This window comes from Macrotis lagotis, chromosome 4 (genome assembly GCF_037893015.1).
Source record: "Macrotis lagotis isolate mMagLag1 chromosome 4, bilby.v1.9.chrom.fasta, whole genome shotgun sequence".
Classification (NCBI taxonomy): domain Eukaryota; kingdom Metazoa; phylum Chordata; class Mammalia; order Peramelemorphia; family Peramelidae; genus Macrotis; species Macrotis lagotis.
In genome coordinates, this window is record NC_133661.1 from 9454206 (window position 1) to 9474624 (window position 20419).

Genomic DNA, 20419 nt, shown 5'->3' on the forward strand with positions numbered 1-20419 from the left:
CCATTAAAGGAGGGATTTGTAAAGTAACAGAAAGGAGGCAGCGGCCCAAGCAGATGCAGTGGTTGTGTGCCCCTTTAACTGTGAGGAATAACAGGGGGAAGGGGGGATCTGAGCAGCAGATGGTGTAGCCAAGCAGTGCTCTGGCAAGCCTGGGGGCTGCCTCAGGCTCTTCTCTGTAAAACAAGGAGATCATCTCTTAGGGTCCCCGACGACCCTCTGATCTTAGGCAGGGATCCATCAAAGGATGGTGAGTGCCTGTCCTGTGCCTAGCCAGGCCAAGGGCCCTTCGAGCCAGGAACTATGCGAGCTGCCAGCCCTCCCCTCCTCCTCCCTCTCCTCTCCATTCCTGAGAGATTCTGATGAGCTAGTGGGGGTCATCTGTAAAGCGCCCCTGCTTCAGGACTCTTGGCTTTGGTTTCATTCTCTGAATTGGCCAGGTTTCTCTAAGCTTTCAGTTTACTTTGTCCACTGACATGGATAATTATATAGAGTTTAAAAAAAAAAGCAAGAAAACAAGTTCACTTTGCAGATGAGGAATGGGCCTCCCAGGTGAGGAGAGCCCCCTCCTCAGTTCGGGTCAGCAGCATCCTTGACCCTAAGCATCTCAGGAGCTTCATCAAGCAAAGAGCTAGGAAGTTAGTTGCCCAGGCAAGGTCAAGTATGGTTCTGTCTCCCAGGTGGGATTTGAACCCAAGTCTTGCTGGACTTAGGCGGGGCTCTTCTACCACACAGCCTTTCTAAAGCTGAAATAACAGTAAAGGGCATTGTGTCCAGACACTCCAGAGATGAGTTTCTGAGGGGTCTTCCATGGCTCCATGGGTTTACTCAACAAACTTAGAGCCACAAAGTGAATTCTTGGGTTAAAAGGACACTCCTTCCCACTCAGTCATTCAATTCCCTAGGACTGGGAGGATGAGTGATGCCAACAAATCCTAGCATAGAGGATATATCCCTGACCGTTTATTCAGAGACATGAGTTAGCATGGGACTAGGGCCCAACAGACCCTAAATACAGACTAGCCCTACTCAAGTACAGTGGAGGGGAAACTTGAGTTGACAAGGTCGTTTGGCCTCTGAGCCTGCTAAATAGCCTTGGGAGAAGGACATTGATGCTGGAGGGACCCTGAGTTTGAAAGCTTTGCCTTTGACTCGACCCCCTCAGCAAGGAGGGGAGTGTGGACCTGCACCTGGCTCACTGTTGTTTCCTCTGCTCAGGTACTGTACAGATGAGATCTTACAAAGAGAAATGATGTCGATTCCTTTCCTGGGGTGCTATGGAGTCATCATCCTGGATGACGTGCATGAAAGGAGCATCTCAACGGACATCCTACTAGGCCTTTTGAAGGACGTTTTACAGGCAAGGCCTGAACTGAAACTTGTGATTCTCACCTCTCCTTCCCTGGCTGGCAATCTCAGTTCTTACTATGAAAACGTGCCTATCATTGAAGTGAGAAATGAGTTCCCTGTAGAGGTGGTCCATCTTTGTGTGGCCCCCAAAGACCACCTGGTGTCTGTTATCCAACTCATCTTTGAAATCCATCACACCGGGGAGAAGGGCGACATTGTGGTCTTTTTGACCTGTGAGCAAGTAAGTACTCCTTAGCCTGGACCCCCCCTTAGCTTGGGGACCTCTAGCAAGGAGCCCCATTCTGAGAAGCCCTAAGGAATTGGGCTGTGCCTCCCTTGATTAAGAGGGAGAAGCTGGATGCCTCCAAGAGCCGACCCAGGTCTGAGTTCTTGCTACCAACCAAGAATGGGGGGAGGTTCAAAAGTAGTCAGTGAAAATGAGCCTGAGGTAGGGTTGCCAGCGGCATGACCCGGGATCCAAATGTCCTCAAAGAATCCTCAGTAATAGTCTAAGGAAAGTGCTAGAAGCTTTTAGGAAGCAGGGCAGACCTACCTTGCATTGTTTCTGGGTGGAATGAATACCCCTTGGAGGAGGAGATGGTGATTGAGTCAGACCAAATAAAGTTCTACCCACCCCCCCCCACCCCCAAGAGCCCTGGGGCCCCCCACCCCTGCACCAGAGGGCCGCATGGCCACAGGGACCCAAAGCATAGGACAAAAAGAGCCAGGCCCCTCCAGGTGAGATCATGGTGGAGGACCTACATGACCAGCAGACAGAAAGGGTACTGAATGGATCCCAGGACCCACAGAGTGTTCATTTGAAAAATGATTGAACATTTTAAAAGCACCAGGATGTACTCTGAGGTCCATCGTGGGTGGGTTAATTTGGTAATTAATCCTTCTTTATCATTGCTGAGACAGCATGCCCCAGGAGAGTAGCTTCATCTCTTCACAGAGAACTTCTCACCCAGTTTCTGTGACATTTTCCATCTTTTTTCAATATCAGAAACTTGACAGGACATATAGAGAGCTGGGCCAGAGTCAGGCAAACCTGAGACACATCCTAGCTGTGGGACCCTGGACAAGTCACTTCACCTCTGTTTGCCTCAGTTTCCTCATCTGTAGAATGGGCGTAATAATAGCAGTAGCTCCGCCCAAGGTTTTTTGTGTGGATCAAGTGAGATCCCCTTAGTAAGGCCCAGCGCCTGCACTTTATAAATAGGAGTTCTTGTGAAGTATCTGCTGTAAGCCCCAGAGTGCCAGGCTGCCTCTATGAGAATGAAGGGACTGGCCGGACTCCCACCTGAGAATCAAAAATCCATGGTCCTAACAAATGTAACAACCACCCAACAACAGGCAGCTGGGCGGTGTAGCTGACAGGATTGAAAGTAGAGAAAGGAATTTCTGCCTCGGTTTCCTCATCTGCAAAATGGAGAATGGCGGCTTTTAATAGGAGGCCTGCTTCTCACATCAAAGGAATCAAAGGTGCAGCACTTTGCAAACTTGAAAGTCCCTTTGACATAGTCATCATTACTAAGCTAAGTCTCTCAGTTATGGTAGTATTGCTGAGCTGAGGATGCCTCCCAAAGGAGACCTACCTGAGAGAGGAGGAGCCCAAAGCTCTGTCCCTGTGAGCTGCAGGCCACGGCCCTCTCTCCATCTCTGGGTCTTGGGCTCCTGGTCTGTCAGATGTGGCAGGGTTGTGGAGGAGACAGAGCAAGGGTGGAGGATGCTGGGCTCTCCTTTGGTAATCTCTTGGTATACAGAGTCTTCATGAAGAAGCAAATGAGGCCTCCAGGAGTGGGCAGTTTTCTGACCTCCTTAAGGAGAGACAAATTGTGGCAAACATAAGTTTTAAAAAAATGAAAAGCTTACATTTAAAAGACATATTGGGGTGGCTAGGTGGCGTAGTGGATAAAGCACCGGCCCTGGAGTCAGGAGTACCTGGGTTCAAATCTGGTCTCAGACACTTAATTACCTAGCTGTGTGGCCTTGGGCAAGCCACTTAACCCTGTTTGCCTTGCACAAACCTAAAAAAAAAGAACACATTTTTCTTTCTTCCTGGGAATTTCTACCTATTTTGCATTTTGTATATTTGCCTAATTTCTTGCACAGAATTCTTTTTTTTCCCTTGATCCACAAACTGTATTTAACATTCATACATTTCCAAAACCAAGTGATGCTTGCTTTGAATAGCATCGGTTATAAAAAGCACTGCTTGCCCAAGGGGGGCATTTTCATGCCTAACTAGGCCAGCCAAGGCCTTTGCAAAGTGACCCAGATAGAGCCCCTGCTCCCAGAACCTACTAGAGAGAAATGCTAAGGACTGTCCCATGTCTCAGTTCCACCGGGGTCTGGTGGTGGAGAAGACTGTTTATTGATTGGGGGGGGGGGGGGGGCTGGAAGAGCCAGCTCAGAAAAAGGCCAAAGCAGGGTAGTCTTCAGACTAGAGGAGATGACGCCTTCTGGTTTGCCGACCATTCTGGTCTCAGCCAAAGCTGCCCTCAGAAGTGGCTTCCCATCCTTGGGATGGATGAACTCAAGTGGTACCATCCATGAGCTTTCTCTTCTCTCTGTGTTAGAGGCTGCTGTAGTGTTATTGCGCTTGTTAAGACAATAGGTGAATTGAACCTATTTTTTTTGGTCATGGACTGCATTCTTTTTGACTCTAGGAAATTGAAAAAGTCCAGGAAATTGTTTGTCAAGAAGCCTCCAACTTAAACCCAGATCTTTGGCATCTGAACGTTGTCCCTTTATATCCAAAAGAAAAATGCCTCTTGTTCAAGCCAAATGAAGACCTAGAAAAAGTTTACCAAAGAAAAGTGGTGTTGACGACTAGCTCCGGAGAGTCCCTGCTGCAGTGTGGCTCCATCCGGTTTGTGATTGACGTGGGGCTGGAGAGGAGAAAGGTGAGTTCCGGCTACAGGTCCAGGGAAGGGAGCCCATGGGGAAAGGCTGGAAGGTCAGGCCCATCAGCAGCTGAGCCTTCTTATGGCCTAGGAAGAAACTGCCAGAGAAAAGACAGGTGCCCATTTGCAGGGCATATCAACCCTCTTTTTTCTAGGGGCTTTTGCCTTGGCTAACAAATGGCTTATAATGAACCAGGTATATTCCCCACTTCCCAGGCAGCGCCATCTGCAACATGGAGACAAGGTGGTTGCAATGACTTTGGTGATGTCATCGGCATCTTCCCTAAAGACATCTGCCAATCCATCTGTACCCTCGGTCGTGCCATGGCTGGTATCCCCTCCTCGCCTTAGCTGTTTGTTTCTCCCCCCTTCCCAGAATGAAAACAAAACTGGGGCTCCTTGCTGGGTCTGAGACCCCTTGGATGGCAGCAACTTGAGGATGCAGGCATGTTCTTATGGGGAAAAGCCACTGTTCTTCCATTTGTTGAGGCTCTTCCTGAAGGCAAGAGGCCCTTCAGGACACCCGGCAGGGCTCCCCACCATCCCAGCCTAGAGTAATGGGAGAGAGGACTGGCTCTCTGAATTCAGTCCGAATGATTGTGATTGAGTAAATCCTTGGCTCAGGAAAAACAATATAAAAGGAACATCAGCTCAGAGATAGAACTTCTCATGTAAAATCCCATCCCCCCCCCCCCAACTCACTGCTTGGTCCACTCTTTGATTGGTGTAGGTGACTCCTGGGTAAGCAAAGTCCCTTCTCCAAGACAGAGTGGCCTCTTCTCTGCACCTGAGGGTCTTAGGGTGTTGTCTGGGAGCTTCCCAGGCTACACATCAGAGCATTGTGACAAAATCCCTGGACTATCTTTTTATCCCTGGCTCACCTCCTGCAATTCATGGCACTGCCTCCCTCCATGGGCCAGGACCGGGCTGGGAAGAATCAGGTGTCGAGGTTGATGTAAGATGCCGTGGGCAAGGGAGGCCCTAGAAGAGCCTGGTGAGCCTCTCTGGCTCCATGAGGTGCCCATCAAGGCCCACGCTCTCTTACCTCACCTGACACTCTCCGGTCTTAGGTCTACAGGCCCCGAATCCGAGCCAGCTCCCTCGTCCTGCAGCCCATCAGCAGAAGCCAGGCCAACACCCGCAAGCAGATCCTGGGCACATCTCCCTCAGGTAACTGGGGACCCCCCTCCACCAAGCACCGGGCAGAAGGCTGGGCTAAGGCAGCTGAGGCAAGTGCTATGATTTCTTGCAGGCAAACTGTTCCGTCTGTACTCTGAGGAGTTTGTCCACAGACATATGAAGCCACTGAAGGCCCCAGAACTAGAGGAGGCCAACCTAACCAGTCTTGTCCTTTTCCTGAAGCGGATCGATATCACAGGCTTGAGCCATTGTGACTTCCTGAGCAGACCAGGTAGGTGCTCCGCTGGCGAGGGGGCCAGGGAGAAATCCTGCGGAGATGGGGGGGGCCTCGTCACCCCTCCATCATGTCCCAACATGGGGTGAAGGTTTGGTGACGAGAATTTGGGCAGATTTCCTTGAGAGAGAATTTCTGCTGTCCTGAGAGTGCAGTGAGGAGCCCCAGGCCCTTCCAGAGAGCTCATGGGTTGGAAACCCCCAGAACTCCCAAGAAAAACATCTGTGGGGAGAGCAAGGCAGGCCCGGGAGCTCAGCCCAAGGCTGCCAGAGTTAGACCACCCAGAGTGGGCAGCCATGCTCCCAGCAGCCTCATTGAAGGGGGAAGAGAGAGGAACTGGCTTCCCAATGGGTCTGAAGGACCCTCCTGCCCCTTGTCCAGCCCCAGGGAATGTCTGCTGGGCAAGAAGGCTTCTCCAGGTGGGGTGACCATGGTGCTCACTGGGCTGCTGCCCTGGAAGGTCAGTTCACTGTGGAGACCCGGTGCTGCAGTGCACCCTTTGCAAGGCAATTCATCCCTTGGATTAGCCAAGGGGCTGATTCGTGAAGTAGTGAGCATGGAGTCAAAATCCACCCCCCCCAAATGTGCCAGTCAGCAAAATGTTGGGCTGTGAAGGGGCTTGGGGGGATTGTTAGGGCTGGCTATGATCAACCTGTGTGTTTTGGGGGGTGGGGGGCACAGTTGTCAGATTTTTAGAAAAGATTCAGAAAAGACTGCTCAGGGCCTGGGGAGGGGGCAGTGCTCCCCAGGCCGACTCCAGTGAGTCTCTGCAGTGTGTGGGAGTCCCAGACAAAAGACTAGCCCCCATAGTTCTACCAGTGGGAGAGCAAGCTGCCTCGGGCAGGGTGGACAGATCACAAAGAAGCTCCCTCCCTCTGGGAGAGAAGCGAGCTCTCCAAGGACAGAGGGAACATGTGCGTTGGGCCCAAATCACGGGGGCTCTTGGCTGGTGCTTTGTTTGGTCATGAGGAAGAGTGGGGAGGGGCTGACGTGGTGACGTGGGGAAATGTTACCTGTCTCCCAGAAGACACCCCGCAGACATAGAAGCAGAAGATGGACTTTAATGCAAAACCATCAATTTTATGCCCCTTTGCTACTTTTTTCTTCCTGAATTCTGAACTATTTTCCTGGTACCAACGGTGAATGACACATGTCATGTTCTAGAGCTGGGGTCCTTCCCTGAAAGTTAATGAATTTTTTTAAAAAAGATTTTGCTGATTATTTTTCAGAATAAATTTTCCTTTGTAATTTTTTGTGCTTTCTTTTATGTGTTTAAAGCTGACCTTCTGAGGAGGGGATGATAAGACCCCCCAGGGGCCAGGTCACAAAGCAAAGGTCCCCAGGCTAGAGTTTCCTTCCAAGATAGACTTTGGAGCACTGTCCTTGATGAGGGGAACATCTGCCCAAGTGCTTGCAGAGGGAGGTAGAAGCGAGGCAGGCAGTGCCCATCCCAAAGGCCTTGTGGCCATCCCGGTTGTAGCCAGCCAAGAGGAGGACAGAGCTGTCCCGGGAAGCCCGAGGCCCAGCCTTGCGGCTCAAGAGCTGAGGGGCTGGCCAAAGGGCATCAAATTCTGCCCCCACCCTGCAGAACCAGGGTAAAAACACAGGTTCAGTTGGTTGGGGTCTACCAGGCTTTCTGGGCCACCCTCATGAACAGGATGTGACCTGCCCATGATTGCACCATTAGTGACTAAGTGGGGAGCTGAATCCTGCTCTGGCTCAGGTCTGGGGCTCCTCCACTGCTCCGGGGCCCCCCTGGAAGCCTTCCTCACCTCTGAGAGAGCACACTAGCACCATCTTGGATTCCCCTGTGTCCCTGAGGCCTGTTACAGAACAGGGAAGAGCTTCCCAAGGGAGAAAAGTCTTCCCCAGGAATGTTTCCCCCTCCTATCCCCTACCTTCCCCCTTTCCCCTCCTCATCTCAGAGGAATCAGTTCAGGAGAGAAGACCTGCTGGCTCACATCCACAGAATTGTCTTACCTGGTTCTGGGGAGCTCCCAGGAGAGAATGGAGGAGGCCTTGACTGCCGCCTCCAGGGGTCATGGTGCAGTAACAGAAAGCCATCTGCTCCACAAAGGGACTGACTGATAAGAGCAAGGTTGTGGCAGGCTGGACCGCCAAGACTGGGATTCTTGCCCGAGCTCCTCCAACTCCCCAGTATGTTTCCAGTATCTGCCCCCTGGTTCTGATGTTTTGTTGGTGACTGTTTAGTCCCGGCCTTCCCCAGAAGAGTCATTAGAGCTGGACACGGTCAGGGAAGCTTGCTTCTCCAAGGTCAACAGGAGCAGCCCAGGTTCACATTGAAACCAAACATCTGCCTGTACTAGAGCATAGTGGGAGATGAGCCTCGTGGAGACTGGGACCAGGGGACCACCTTTCCTCAACCCATAGAGGGACATTATCTGGTCTCCAGGCCTACATTCCAGGGTTGATGCTTTCCAGCAATGGGAGTTGGGGAGAGGACTCTCAAAGGAAAGCATGGTCCTGGGTGCTGGGCTGATCCCACCCAACCTGTGGTCCTCCCTCCCTCCCTTGCCTGGGCCCAGACTGTGTTTGCGGAAGGAAGGGTGGAGGGGAGGTAGAATGGACAAAACCAAAAGGTGGCCATGCCATGTTTGCCCAAGAACCCCGGAGTTCTCTGGCTGTGGGTTCAACCCAAGAGGAGAGGAAGATCAGGGAATGTGATAGCAAGATGGAGGGGACTTCTGACCTCTTGATATGCCAAGACCTCATGCTTCTATGAGGGCAGCTCCTCTAAACTTTGACACAGGTGAGGGATCCTACTCAGGAAGTAAACTCTGGATTTTGGGAAGGTTTATTAACTCACCTGTGCATGGATGCCAGCCTGGACGATGCCAATAACTACAATCATCACCAACATTTTCACATCCAAGCAGACATAAAATATTCATAAATCGCCATTCATTTGGCCCTCATAACAGTCCCTTGGGTTCCACAGAACAGGTATCCCATCTTACAGATGAGAAGTGACTAGCCCACAGTCACCCAGCTCCTAGGTGGTGGAGCCAGGGCTGGCACTGGTTCCACTGCCTCCCAGCCCTCTCAGTGCCTCTCTCTGAGGCCGCCAGTCCCTCCCTTGGGCTAGAACTTTGACTGTCATGTCTGACATTGTCCTTGGTCGTTAGGCGCCATTGATCATTGCCATGTGGCTTCTTTTTCTTCCTTCAGATTCTGTGAAATCATACTCTGTGCTACTCTACACAAACTTTGGACAATTAATCTAGTTCTCTCTGTCTCTGCCTCTTCCTTTCTTCTCCCCTCCTCTCTCTCCTTTCACGCTTTTTCCTGTTTTCTCTCTCTCTCTCTCTTTCTCCTTCCTTCCCTCTCTTCCTATCCATTCCTACTGCCCCCTTTGAAAGTTAGATGGAGACTAAAGTCCTGAGGGAAATAATATAAATGGTCTTTGTTGCTTGACTTTGTAAAAACACTCAGAGCTGGGGCAGCTAGGTGGTGTAGTGGATATAGCACCAGCCCAGGAGTCAGGAGAACCTGAGTTCAAATCCGGCCTCAGACACTTAATAATTACCCAGTCCTGTGGCCTTGGGCAAGTCACTTAACCCCATTGTCTTGCAAAAACTTTAAAAAAAACCACTCAAGAGCTTATAGAAGCTCAGAGAGGTTGGCTTTTTGTCATTTCAGTGGCCCATTTGGTCGGCCCAGGCTCCTGGGCACATTAGCTAGACTTCTACCCTCCCAAAGAAATCTGAGGGGTTTTTTTAATTTTTTTTAAAGATTTTATTTATTTTGAGTTTTACAATTTTTCCCGAATCTTACTTCCCTCCCCCTACCTCCCTCAGAAGGCAATTTGCCAGTCTTTACATTGCTTCCATGATATACATTGATCCAAACTGAATGTGATAAGAGAGAAATTATATCCTTAAGGAAGAGACATAAAGTATAGGAGATAGCAAGATCAGAAACAAGATATCAGATTTTTTTTTCTAAATTAAAGGAAATAGTCCTTGGTCTTTGTTCAAACTCCACTTTCTCTGGATACAGATGGCATTCTCCATTGCAGACAGCCCCAAATTGTCCCTGATTGTTGCACTGATGGAATGAGCGAGTGCATCCAGGTTGATCATCGCCCCAATGTTGCTGTTAGGGTGAACAATGTTCTGTTTCTGCTCATCTCACTCAGCATCAGTTCATGCAGATCCTTCCAGGCTTCCCTGAATTCCCATCCCTCCTGGTTTCTAATAGAACAATAGTGTTCCATGACATACATAGACCACAGTTTGCTAAGCCATTCCCCAAGAGAAGGACATTTACTTGATTTCCAATTCTTTGCCACCACAAACAGGACTGCTGTGAATATTTTTGTACATGTGATGCTTTTACCCTTTTTCATCATCTCTTCAGGGTAAAGGCCCAGTAGTGGTATTGCTGGATCAAAGGGTATGCACATTTTTCTTTCCCCTTGGGCATAGTTCCAGACTGTTCTCCAGAAAGGTTGGATGAGTTCACAGCTCCATCAACAATGTATTAGGGTCCCAGATTTCCCACAACCCTTCCAACAATAATCATTATCCTTTCTGGTCATAGTGGCCAGTCAGAGATATGAGGTGGTATCTCAGAGATGCTTTAATTTGCATTTCTCTAATAAGTAGTGGTTTAGAGCATTTTTTCATATAACTATAGATTGCTTTGATCTCCTCATCTGTAAATTGCCTTTGCATATCCTTTGACTATTTGTCAATTAGGGAATGGCTAATTTTTTTCTCAGTTCTCTGTATGTTTAGAAATGAGTCCTTTGTCAGAAATACTAGTTGCAAAAACTTTCCTAGTTTACTACATTTCTTTTGATCTTGGTTACAGTGGTTTTGTCCGTGCAAAAGCTTTTTAATGTAATCGAAATCATCTAGTTTGTTTTTAGTGATGTTTTTCTATCTCTTCCTTAGTCATAAACTACAGATCCATAGATCTGACAGGTAAAGTAGTCCTTGATCTTCTAATTTGCTTATAATATTGTTTTTTATGTCTAAATCTGTATACATTTGGATCTTATCTTGGTATGGGGTGTGAGGTATTGGTCTAATCCAAGTTTCTTCCATACTAACTTTTTTTGTTTTTTTTGTCAAACAACAGATTACTATAATTGTTTCCTGATAATGCACCTAGTCTATTCCACTGATCCACCACTCTATTTCTTAGCCAATACCAGAGAGTTTTGATGACTGGTGCTTTATAATATAATTTTAGATCAGGTAGGGCTAAGCCACCTTCTTTTGCACTTTTTTTTTCATTGAATCCCTGAAAATTCTTGACTTTTTATTTCTCCATATGAATTTACTTACAACTTTTTCTAACTCATTAAAGTAATTTTTTTGGAATTTTGATTGGTAGAGCACTAAACAGATAGTTTAGTTTTGGTAGAATTGTCATTTTTATTATATTAGCTCAACCCTATCCATGAGCAGTTGCTCTTTGTCCAGTTATTTAAATCTGATTTTATTTATGTGAAAAATGTTTTGTAATTGTTTTCAAAAAGTTTCTGAGTCTGCCTCGGCAGGTAGACTCCCAGGTATTTTATATTGTCTGAGGTTACTTTGAATGGGATTTCTCTTTCTAGCTCTTCCTGCTGTATCTTGCTAGTCATATATAGAAAAGTTGAGGATTTATGAGGGTTTATTTTATATCCTGAAACTTTGCTAAAATAGCTAATTGTTTCCAGTAGTTTTTTGGATGACTTCTTGGAATTCTCTAGGTAGACCATCATGTCATCTGCAAAGAGTGAGAGTTTTGTTTCTTCCTTTCCAATTCTAATTCCTTCAATTTGTTTTCCTTCTCTAATTGCCAAGGCTAATATTTCTAATACAATATTGAATAGTAGTGGTGATAATGGGCACCCTTGTTTCACCCCTGATCTTACTGAGAATGCCTCTAGCCTCTCCCCATTGAATATAATGCTTGTTGATGGTTTCAAATAGATGCTGCTTATTATTCTAAGGAACAATCCATTTATTCCTACATTCTCTAGTGTTTTTAGTAGGAATGGGTGTTGTATTTTGACAAATCAGAAGCTTTTTTAGCATCTATTGATATAATCATATAATTTCTGATAGGTTTGTTGTTAATACAATTAATTATACTAACAATTTTTCTAATATTGAACCAACCCTACATTCCTGGAATAAATCCTACTTGGTCATAATGTATTATCCTAGTGATAACTTGTATTCGTTTTGCTAAGATTTTATTTAAGATTTTTGCATCTATATTCATCAGGGAGATAGTTCTATAATTTTCTTTCTCTGTTTTTAAATCTTCCATGTTGGTGTCATAGAAAGAGTTAGGCAGATTTCCGTCTTTCCCTATTTTTCCAAAGAGTTTATATAGAATTGGAACCACTTGTTCCTTAAATGTTTAGTAGAATTCACTTGTGACTCCATCAGACCCTGGGGATTTTTTCCTTAGGGGGTTCAATGATGGCTTGTTGAATTTCTTTTTCTGAGATAGGGTTGTTTAGGTATTTAATCTCCTCTTCATTTAACCTGGGCAGCTTATATTTTTGTAAATATTCACCCATTTCACTTAGATCGTCAAATTTATTGGCATAGAGTTAGGCAAAATAGAAATCTGAGTTTTTAAAAAGGCTTTCCAAACCCATTGCTCCTAAGAAGGACCACCACCTGTTGCCTGCAGAGATCCAGAGGCAAGGGCTCCCTTAGCCACCTCCAAACAGTTTGAGGACAGAAGGTGAGGCTGGCTACCACCACCCTACAGCATTTTCCTTCTAAAAATCAGAGATTACAGTGGATAACTAGGCGACCAGGGCTGTCACAGGAGGAGTTTGGTGGGACTTTGTCTAGCAGTTGTACTCATTTTATGCTGTGTTGGAGAAAAATGCTGTATAGATGAATTCTGACTCATCATTTTGGAAGCAAAAACCAGGTCATGCTTTGCAGCTGCTGCATTTAATTCAAGTTATAACTGAAATAAGCAAATGCAGCAAACTTGTTACCCTTTTCAGGATTCATGAACCAGATGAAAATGGACTTGGCATAACTGGGCCAAAGGCCATTAATTGAATTCATACGAATCCCTGATAAAAACATCTTTATTTTCATCCAATAATCAGGGTCTTTTAGAGTACTCTGTAACAGAATGAAAAATGTAATTTGTGAGGGTACAAGATGACTGTCTGCTCATTTGTAAACCACCGGATAGCCCTTCGTTAGCATTTGAGCATACAGATTACATCAAAAGTTAGACAAGACATGCTCATAAATAGAACAGGGCGGGGAAATGGCCAGTGGCTTGCGCCTGGCCCATGTTCATTGGGCCTCATGTCCACAGGCCAGAATTTGTTACTTGTTGTCAACTACTCCGTGGAGGAAGCCACTTTAGTGACAGGAAGCTTGAGCCTTCGCCTTCAGGTAACCATAGTGAAGGGGCTGAAGGAGAAGGCTAGAAGAACCCTGGGAAGACTGGTATCACGAACCTCCATAACAGAATGCATGAAGTGGATGAAGCCCTAAGCCGAACTTCTTAGTGGACCCCTTAGAACTGCCCTCCCTCAACCCCCAAGGGGAAAAACCAGCCAGCTTGCCTGAGACCCAGGAAGGCTAGAGGAGCTGGGGCAGCAAGATGAACAAAGCAGAATAAAACCAGTACTCATGCAACTCTGATGGGAGACCAGACTCCAGCTCTGGACAGATCCTGCTAGTCTGTTAATGGTAGCTTCACCTGGCTAAAAAGAAAACCTAGCTGTTGAAGCAATGGTATTAAACAAAGATTTGGTCTTGAAAATCTCCCAAAAAGAATGTTTGTGGAAGAGGAAACACAAACCCCTAGGGCTGAAAAGGACCCTAGCTATGTGGAATAGAGAGGCCCCAGACACTCAGTCTCAAAGGGCACCAGCGAGGTGGAAAGTCACCTTGATGACAGGGAAGTGAGGGAAGTGTAGGGTCCAAGAGATGTGCTGAAGGACATCATTTGTGCCTTACTGTGGGGTCAAATGAAAAAATAAAATGAATGGGGTGATGACAGTGTTCTCACAAGGAGCCTCTCAAAGGCAGGAACTGCCCTTTACTTTTCCTTTGCATCCCCATCACTGAGGAAGGGCCTGTAGAATTTTGACAAAAATAGAAACAATGCAAGAATCAAATTTTCCTATAAAAAGCAAATGTATGGACACCGTCTTTGTTCATAATCATTCAATCAAATCAAAATTTAAATTAATTTTAATTTAATTTTAAATTTAAATCTATTGTTTCATGATATAGGTTTCTCCCACTCCCACAGCCAGGTGAGATTTAAGTTCCCAATGACAGTCAATTTATTAAACATTACTGGGGTGCCTGACACTGTGCTATAGTGTGATAGAGGATCCAGACTAAGGAAAGAGCTGCTGTCCTCAGAGAGCTGAGCCTCTTTTAAAGCAGCCAAGGTGAATGTGTACACACAGCCACACACAGAATAAAGACAAAGAAGGCCTTGGAAGGAGAGAAGATCCAGAAATGCTTCCCTTCACAATTGATGCTTGTGCCTGTGCGAAGGTATTAAAGTCATAGGTGCAGAAGGACCAAAGACTGTGTGAAGGGAACAAACCATAGGACCAGAAATGTAGATCGGATCTGGGTTGTAAAGGGCACAAAATGCCAGACAGTTGAGTTTGTGTTTGATCTGGTGGCAATAGGGAGCCACTGGGCTTTATGGAGCAGAGGAGTGACATACACATCTCTCTTAATGTAGATTAGGTATAACTAGTAGTTATATTTAAATGGTACTGTCACCCTGGGCACCCCCATAGAAGGCTCTCAGATCTGAGATCCTGTGGAGGACTCAATCTTTTTTTCCCACCTAAATTAAAGGTAATAGTTTTTGGTCCTTGTTCAAACTCCACAGTTCTTTCTCTGGATACAGATGGTATTCTCCATTGCAGACAGCCCCAAATTGTCCCTGATTGTTGCACTGATGGAATGAGCGAGTCCATCAAGGTTGATCATCGCCCCAATGTTGCTGTTAGGGTGGACAGTGTTCTTCTGGTTCTGCTCATCTCACTCAGCATCAGTTCATGCAGATCCTTCCAGGCTTCCCTGAATTCCCATCCCTCCTGGTTTCTAATAGAACAATAGTGTTCCATGACATACATAGACCATAGTTTTGTTAAGCCATTCCCCAAATGAAGGACATTTACTTAATCTCCAATTCTTTGCCACTTTGTACAATTGGTGTTTTTTACCCTTTTTCATCTCTTCAGGGTATAGACCCAGTAGTGGTATTGCTGGATCAAAGGGTATGCACATTTTTGTTGCCCTTTGGCTTCCAGACTGTTCTCCAGAAAGGCTGGATGAATTCAGAGCTCCTCCTAGATTTCCCACAGCCCTTGTGACATGATCATTATCCTTTCTGGTCATATTGGCCAGTCTGAGAGGTGTAAGGTGGTATCTCAGAAGCTATAATTTGCATTTCTCTAGTAAGTAGTGATTTAGAGCAATTTTTCATATGACTGTGGATTGCTTTGATTTCCTCAGCTGTAAATTGCCTTTGCATATCTTTTGACCATAAAATGTAGATTTGTAGAATTTTACAATTTAGTCTATTTACTAATTTATTTTAACTTAGCATAATTGTATGGAAGCATGAGATAAAGAAACTGGTAGACTAGGTCCATGTGATAGATGGCGCTGGATGGTTGACAAAATATTTCTCTATCTCTAAACAATGCTCTCTATAAAGTCTAGTCAAAAACTTCAATCAGAGGGGTGGCTAGGTGGCACAGTAGATAGAGTCAGGAGTACCTGAGTTCAAATCCGACCTCAGACCCTTAATAATGACCTAGCTGTGTGGCCTTGGGCAAGCCACTTAACCCCATTGCCTTGCAAAAAAAAAAAAAAACCTTCAGTCAGGTTTGTTTTTTGACCTCCTGAACCTGTGTTTAAGCATAATAAATCCTAAACTTTTACCTTTTTTTTTTAATTCCTGCATCTTTTGATAGATTTCTTCAGTAGCAGCAACCAACCACACGAACTCACAGGAACTATTTCTCCATAACACATGTAAAGCCTTGGAGATACGATCATAAGGCCAAGCTGGCAACATGCACTGGACTTTTTTATTGCCATCCTTTCCTGAAAAACCATTGATGTTGTGGATGGAAAGAGCTGATAGAGGAATGACTTGGGAGGGAAGCTCTGGCCCGGTGGACAAGGACCTCCAGGGAGGAAGGAATGCAGGGACCTTGGCCTCAGTGGCAGAGACCTGCAGTTTTCAGGGAGCTGCTATCGAGGACACTCGATGCTTGGCTGCCCCTTCAGTGAAGCCCTTTCATGCCCAGGTTGCCTGCATGCAGGCTTCCATGGGAGGCTTCAGTTGGCCACACTCAGCTGACTTGGATGCCACTGGTTTTCATTTAAGGAGAAATATCACCTGGCTTCTTTAGTGAATCTGCTAGGTTTAAAGAGGGGCTTTGGGGGCTAGCTTTGGAAGGAGGCTTGAAATGTTGGCATAGACACGTTTTTCCTCCCTCTCTGTCATGGCCCTTTCACGGTGTAATCTACATTTGTTAACTTGTCTTCTCGAGGGAAGAGTTCTTAGTACTAGCTCTTGCTGTGCAGTGAGGTGGATCTTGCCACACCCTGGGAGCAGCCCCCTCTGGAGCTCAGATCCTGTGGAGGCTGCCCCCAACATGGCATCCGGGAACGTCTGACACCCCCAGCTGTTGGCTCTGGGCTCCCTCTTTTCTGGAGTGGCTTCTGGCATAAATTCTCAGCATGATGCCCCTCTCAGTGTCCAAACACTTATCCCAAAGGAAAAGGCCCCTGGTTCAGAGGCATCCTGGGCAGGTGAGCCCCTTGAGAAGACCCTACCCCAATGCCCAAGAGCACCAACCCTTCCAGGGCCTTCTCTAAACAGCATCGACCTGCTCCATCCTCGGGCTGCTGCAGCATTGATTAAGAGAGGAATGGGATGGAGATGAAATCAGCCCTTCACAGAAGGAAACAAATTACCAGAAGATGCCTTTTGCCCAGTGCCATGCTCAGCTGGCTCTCCCACAAAACCAACCGAGTCACAGGTTCTGCTGCTGTGGAGCCTGAGAACCAAAGACCGGGATGAAGGGGGGCTAGTGTCCTCCAGCTGCTTCTCCCTTTTGTTCCAAGAGCCTCCAGGCCTGTCTCCACATCATTTTAGAACTTTGCTAAATCAGACCCTGAGTTGACAGAGGTTCAACGACCCCATCTTCCCTCCATTGTCCTTGTAAAGAGCATTTCTATTTTCTCAGGTTCCTTTCTCCAGGTGAGATCCCAGACCTGTTTTCAGGTGAGCCCCACAGAGCATCCCTTAAGGTAAGCCCCTATGGCACACTCCATGGAGGCGGCAGCTCCCAGGGCTGTCCTCTGGGGCAGCTTTTTTAAAAATATTTTTTTTTGCTTCATTAACTATTTCCCAATTACATGTAAACAATTTTTAGCATTCATTTTGTAACATTTTCCTCCTTCTCCCCTCCCCTTTGAGAAGATGACCACTATGATAGCAATTTTACACATGAAGTTATGCAAGATATACTTCCATATTAGCCATGTTGCAAAAGAAAGAAAGTGGGAAATAGTATACTTCACTCTTTATTGAGATACTAACAGGTCTTCTCTGGAAGCAGGAAATATTTTTCATCATAGGTCCTTTGGGATTGTCTTAGATCATCACTATATTGCTAAGAAGAGCTATGTCTATCATAGTTGATCATCAGCAATGTGGCTGTTACTGTGTATGATGTTCTACTGGTTCAGTTCACTTCACTTTGCCTCAATTCATGTACGTCTGCTCGTCATTGCTTACACTCCAATAGGATTCCATCACAATCCATATAATACAACTTGTTCAGCCATTGCCCAATTGATGGGCATTCCCTCAATGTCCAATTCTTGGCCACCCCAAAAAGAGCTGCTACCAACAGTTGTGAACAAGTGGGTCCTTTTCCTTTTTCTTTGACCAAAGAGGGATACAGACCTAGTAGTGATATTTCTAGGTCAAAGGGTATGTTACAGTTCTATAGCTCTTTGGGCATAGTTACAAATTGTTCTCCAGAATGTTTGAATCTTTTCATAACTCCCCCAGTGATACCTGAGTGGTCCAATTTTTCCACATCTTCTCCAGCAAATTATTTACTTTTTTCATTGTGTTAGCTCAGTCTGGTAGGTGTGAGGTGGTACCTCAAAAGTTGTTTTACTTTGCATTTCTTTAATGAGTAATTTTAGAACATTATTTCCCGTCACTATTGATAGCTTTGATTACTTCTTTAAAAAGTGCTGGATTATATCCTGTGATTGCTTATCTATTAGGGAATGGCTCACATTTTTATAAACTTGTCTCAATTTCCTACATATTTAAGAAACAAGACCTTTATCAGAGAAAATGTTAAACATTTTTTTTAAGTTTACTGTTTTCCTTCCAATTTTGGCTACATTTCATTTTGTTACTTTTTAATTCTAGATAATCAAAATTATGCATTTTTCTTTCTATGATCCTATCTCTTGTTAGGTCATAAACTCCTCCCTTATCTACAGATGTGACAGGTAATTTTTTCTTTGCTTTTCTATTCCACTCATGATTTCATCCTTGTCTAGATTATTTTAAGCTTATCTTAGTATATGTTGTAAGATATTGATCTATACCTAATTTCTTCCAAACTGCTTTCCAGTTTTCCTAGCAATTTTTGTCAAAGGTGAGTTCTTAGCCTCAAAATTTGGATCTTTGGATTTATCAAACACTAAAATACTATGATCATGTACTGTTATGTATTATATATGTTATCTCTTCCACTAGTCTATTATTCTATTTCTTAGCTAGTACAAGATTGTTTTCATGATTATAATTTTGTGATATAGTTTGAAATCTGGAAGTGCTCGTCTGTCTTCCTTCTCATTTTAAAATTGATTTTCTTGATATTCTTGACCTTTCTTCCAGATGAATGTTATTTTTTCTAGCTTTACAAGAGAATTCTTTTGTAATTCAATTGGTATAGCACTAAGTAAATTAATTTAGACACAATTGTCATTTTTAATATTTTGAACTTACCCATGAACATTAGTATTTTTCCAGTTGTTTAGATCCATCTTTATTTGTGTGAAAAGATTTTGTAATTGTGCCCCTGAGTTTGTCTTGGCAGATAGTCAGTTCTTTTAAATGGAATCTCTCTTGTCCCTTCCTGACTTTTTTTTGTTAGTTTATAGAAATGATAATAATTAATGTGGGGTTTATTTTATAGCAGCAACATTGTTAAAGTCACGAACTTTTTCAGCCAGTTTTTTTTTTATTGATCCTCTAGGGTTCTCCTGAGTACATCATCATATCCTCTAGAGAGTGATGGTTTTGGTTCCTCATCACCTATTTTTATTCCTCCAGGTCGTTTTTCTTATAGCTAGCATTTCTAGAACAATATTGAATAAGTGTGGCGATTATGGACATCCTTGCTTTGCCCCTAATCTTTTTGGGAAGACTTTAATCTGGATTAGTGGATAGGCTCCAGCACCAGTGGTCCTATGAAGTCTTGGCTCTCATGATTGGTCAAAGATCTTTTATAGAATTTGTGTCAGTTATTTTTCAGATCTTTTTTTTCTTGTACATAACAAACATTATCACTCCTTCCCCAGCATGGGGGGGGGGGGAGAAAAACAAAAACAAAAGCTTTGTAACCAATAAATGAATCAAGTACCATTTGAAGTCATCAGCCTGGAAGCTGGCCAAAGTTGTCTGTTGTTTCCCTTTAAGCTCTGCAGAGTTCCTTCACTCTGCAGAGTTCCTTCGAGGCCCTTTGCTATTCCAAAGGCTATTTCCTCAGGCATAGGGTCTCCACAGAGGAACTCTTGGGGACACAGGCCCCGGCATGGTCCTGCTAGGTCCAAGGGGAGGTGGTATGGTTAGGTGGCTTTCAGAACATGCTTTCCAGAACGGCTGCACCAACAAGGCAACAATGGAATTGTCTCCCATAGTCCCTCAAGGCCTGGCAGCTATGCCTGTGAAGTTGTTTAAATTTGCATTTCTCTAAACATTAGTGACTTAGAGCATTTTTTCAGATGGCTCTTAATTGTTTGGATTTCTACTTTGACAAGTACCTGTTCATATCCTTTGTTGACTCTATGGATCCCATTTGGGGTTTTCTTTTCAGAGATCCTAGGGGGGTCTGGCCATTTCCTTCTGAAGCTCATTTTACAGATGAGGAAACTTGAGGCAGATAGGGTAAAGTGACTTGCCTAGGGTCACACAGCTAAGAAGTGTCTGGATTTGAACTCAGAAGTCACTAAATCCAAGATCAGTGCTCTGTCCACTGGGTCACTGGGCCACTTTTTCGTCTCCTCTGTCATCTGGGGCATTTTTACATGAGGTTTGGCAGGGCTGCCAGGACTGACCAGGACTGGCCAGATGTGAGGTGGACTCCTCCTGTCTCCTTTTCCAGCCCCTGAAACCTTAATGCAGGCGTTGGAAGACTTGGACTATCTGGCGGCCCTGGACAACAACGGGAACCTCTCTGAATTTGGCATCATCATGTCAGAATTTCCTCTGGATCCCAAGCTGTCCAAAGCCATTTTAGCATCCTGTGAATTTGAGTGTGTGGATGAGATGATCACCCTCGCTGCCATGGTAACAGGTACAGCTGCAGTCCCTGGTTTGGGCGGCGGGGGGGGGGGGGGGGGGGGGGGGGGATCATCCAGAACCTTGGCAGCTTTTTTCCTAAGGGCACAAGCATCCTTGGAAACTAATCACAGGGGTCATTCCAAAAGTGCAAAAA

General features: G+C 45.3%; 1 protein-coding gene across 3 annotated transcripts in view; it reads left to right on the forward strand.

Moving 5' to 3' along the window:
* DHX32 (DEAH-box helicase 32 (putative)) overlaps positions 1-20419 on the forward strand; it is a 57743-nt gene that overhangs the window by 32262 nt on the left and 5062 nt on the right. For all 3 annotated transcript variants that reach the window (XM_074232196.1, XM_074232194.1, XM_074232195.1), the window contains 5 exons: positions 1216-1588; positions 4020-4256; positions 5327-5426; positions 5509-5667; positions 20087-20278. In XM_074232196.1, the coding sequence (XP_074088297.1) occupies positions 1216-1588; positions 4020-4256; positions 5327-5426; positions 5509-5667; positions 20087-20278 (1061 nt within the window). The remainder of the gene's footprint in view (positions 1-1215; positions 1589-4019; positions 4257-5326; positions 5427-5508; positions 5668-20086; positions 20279-20419) is intronic.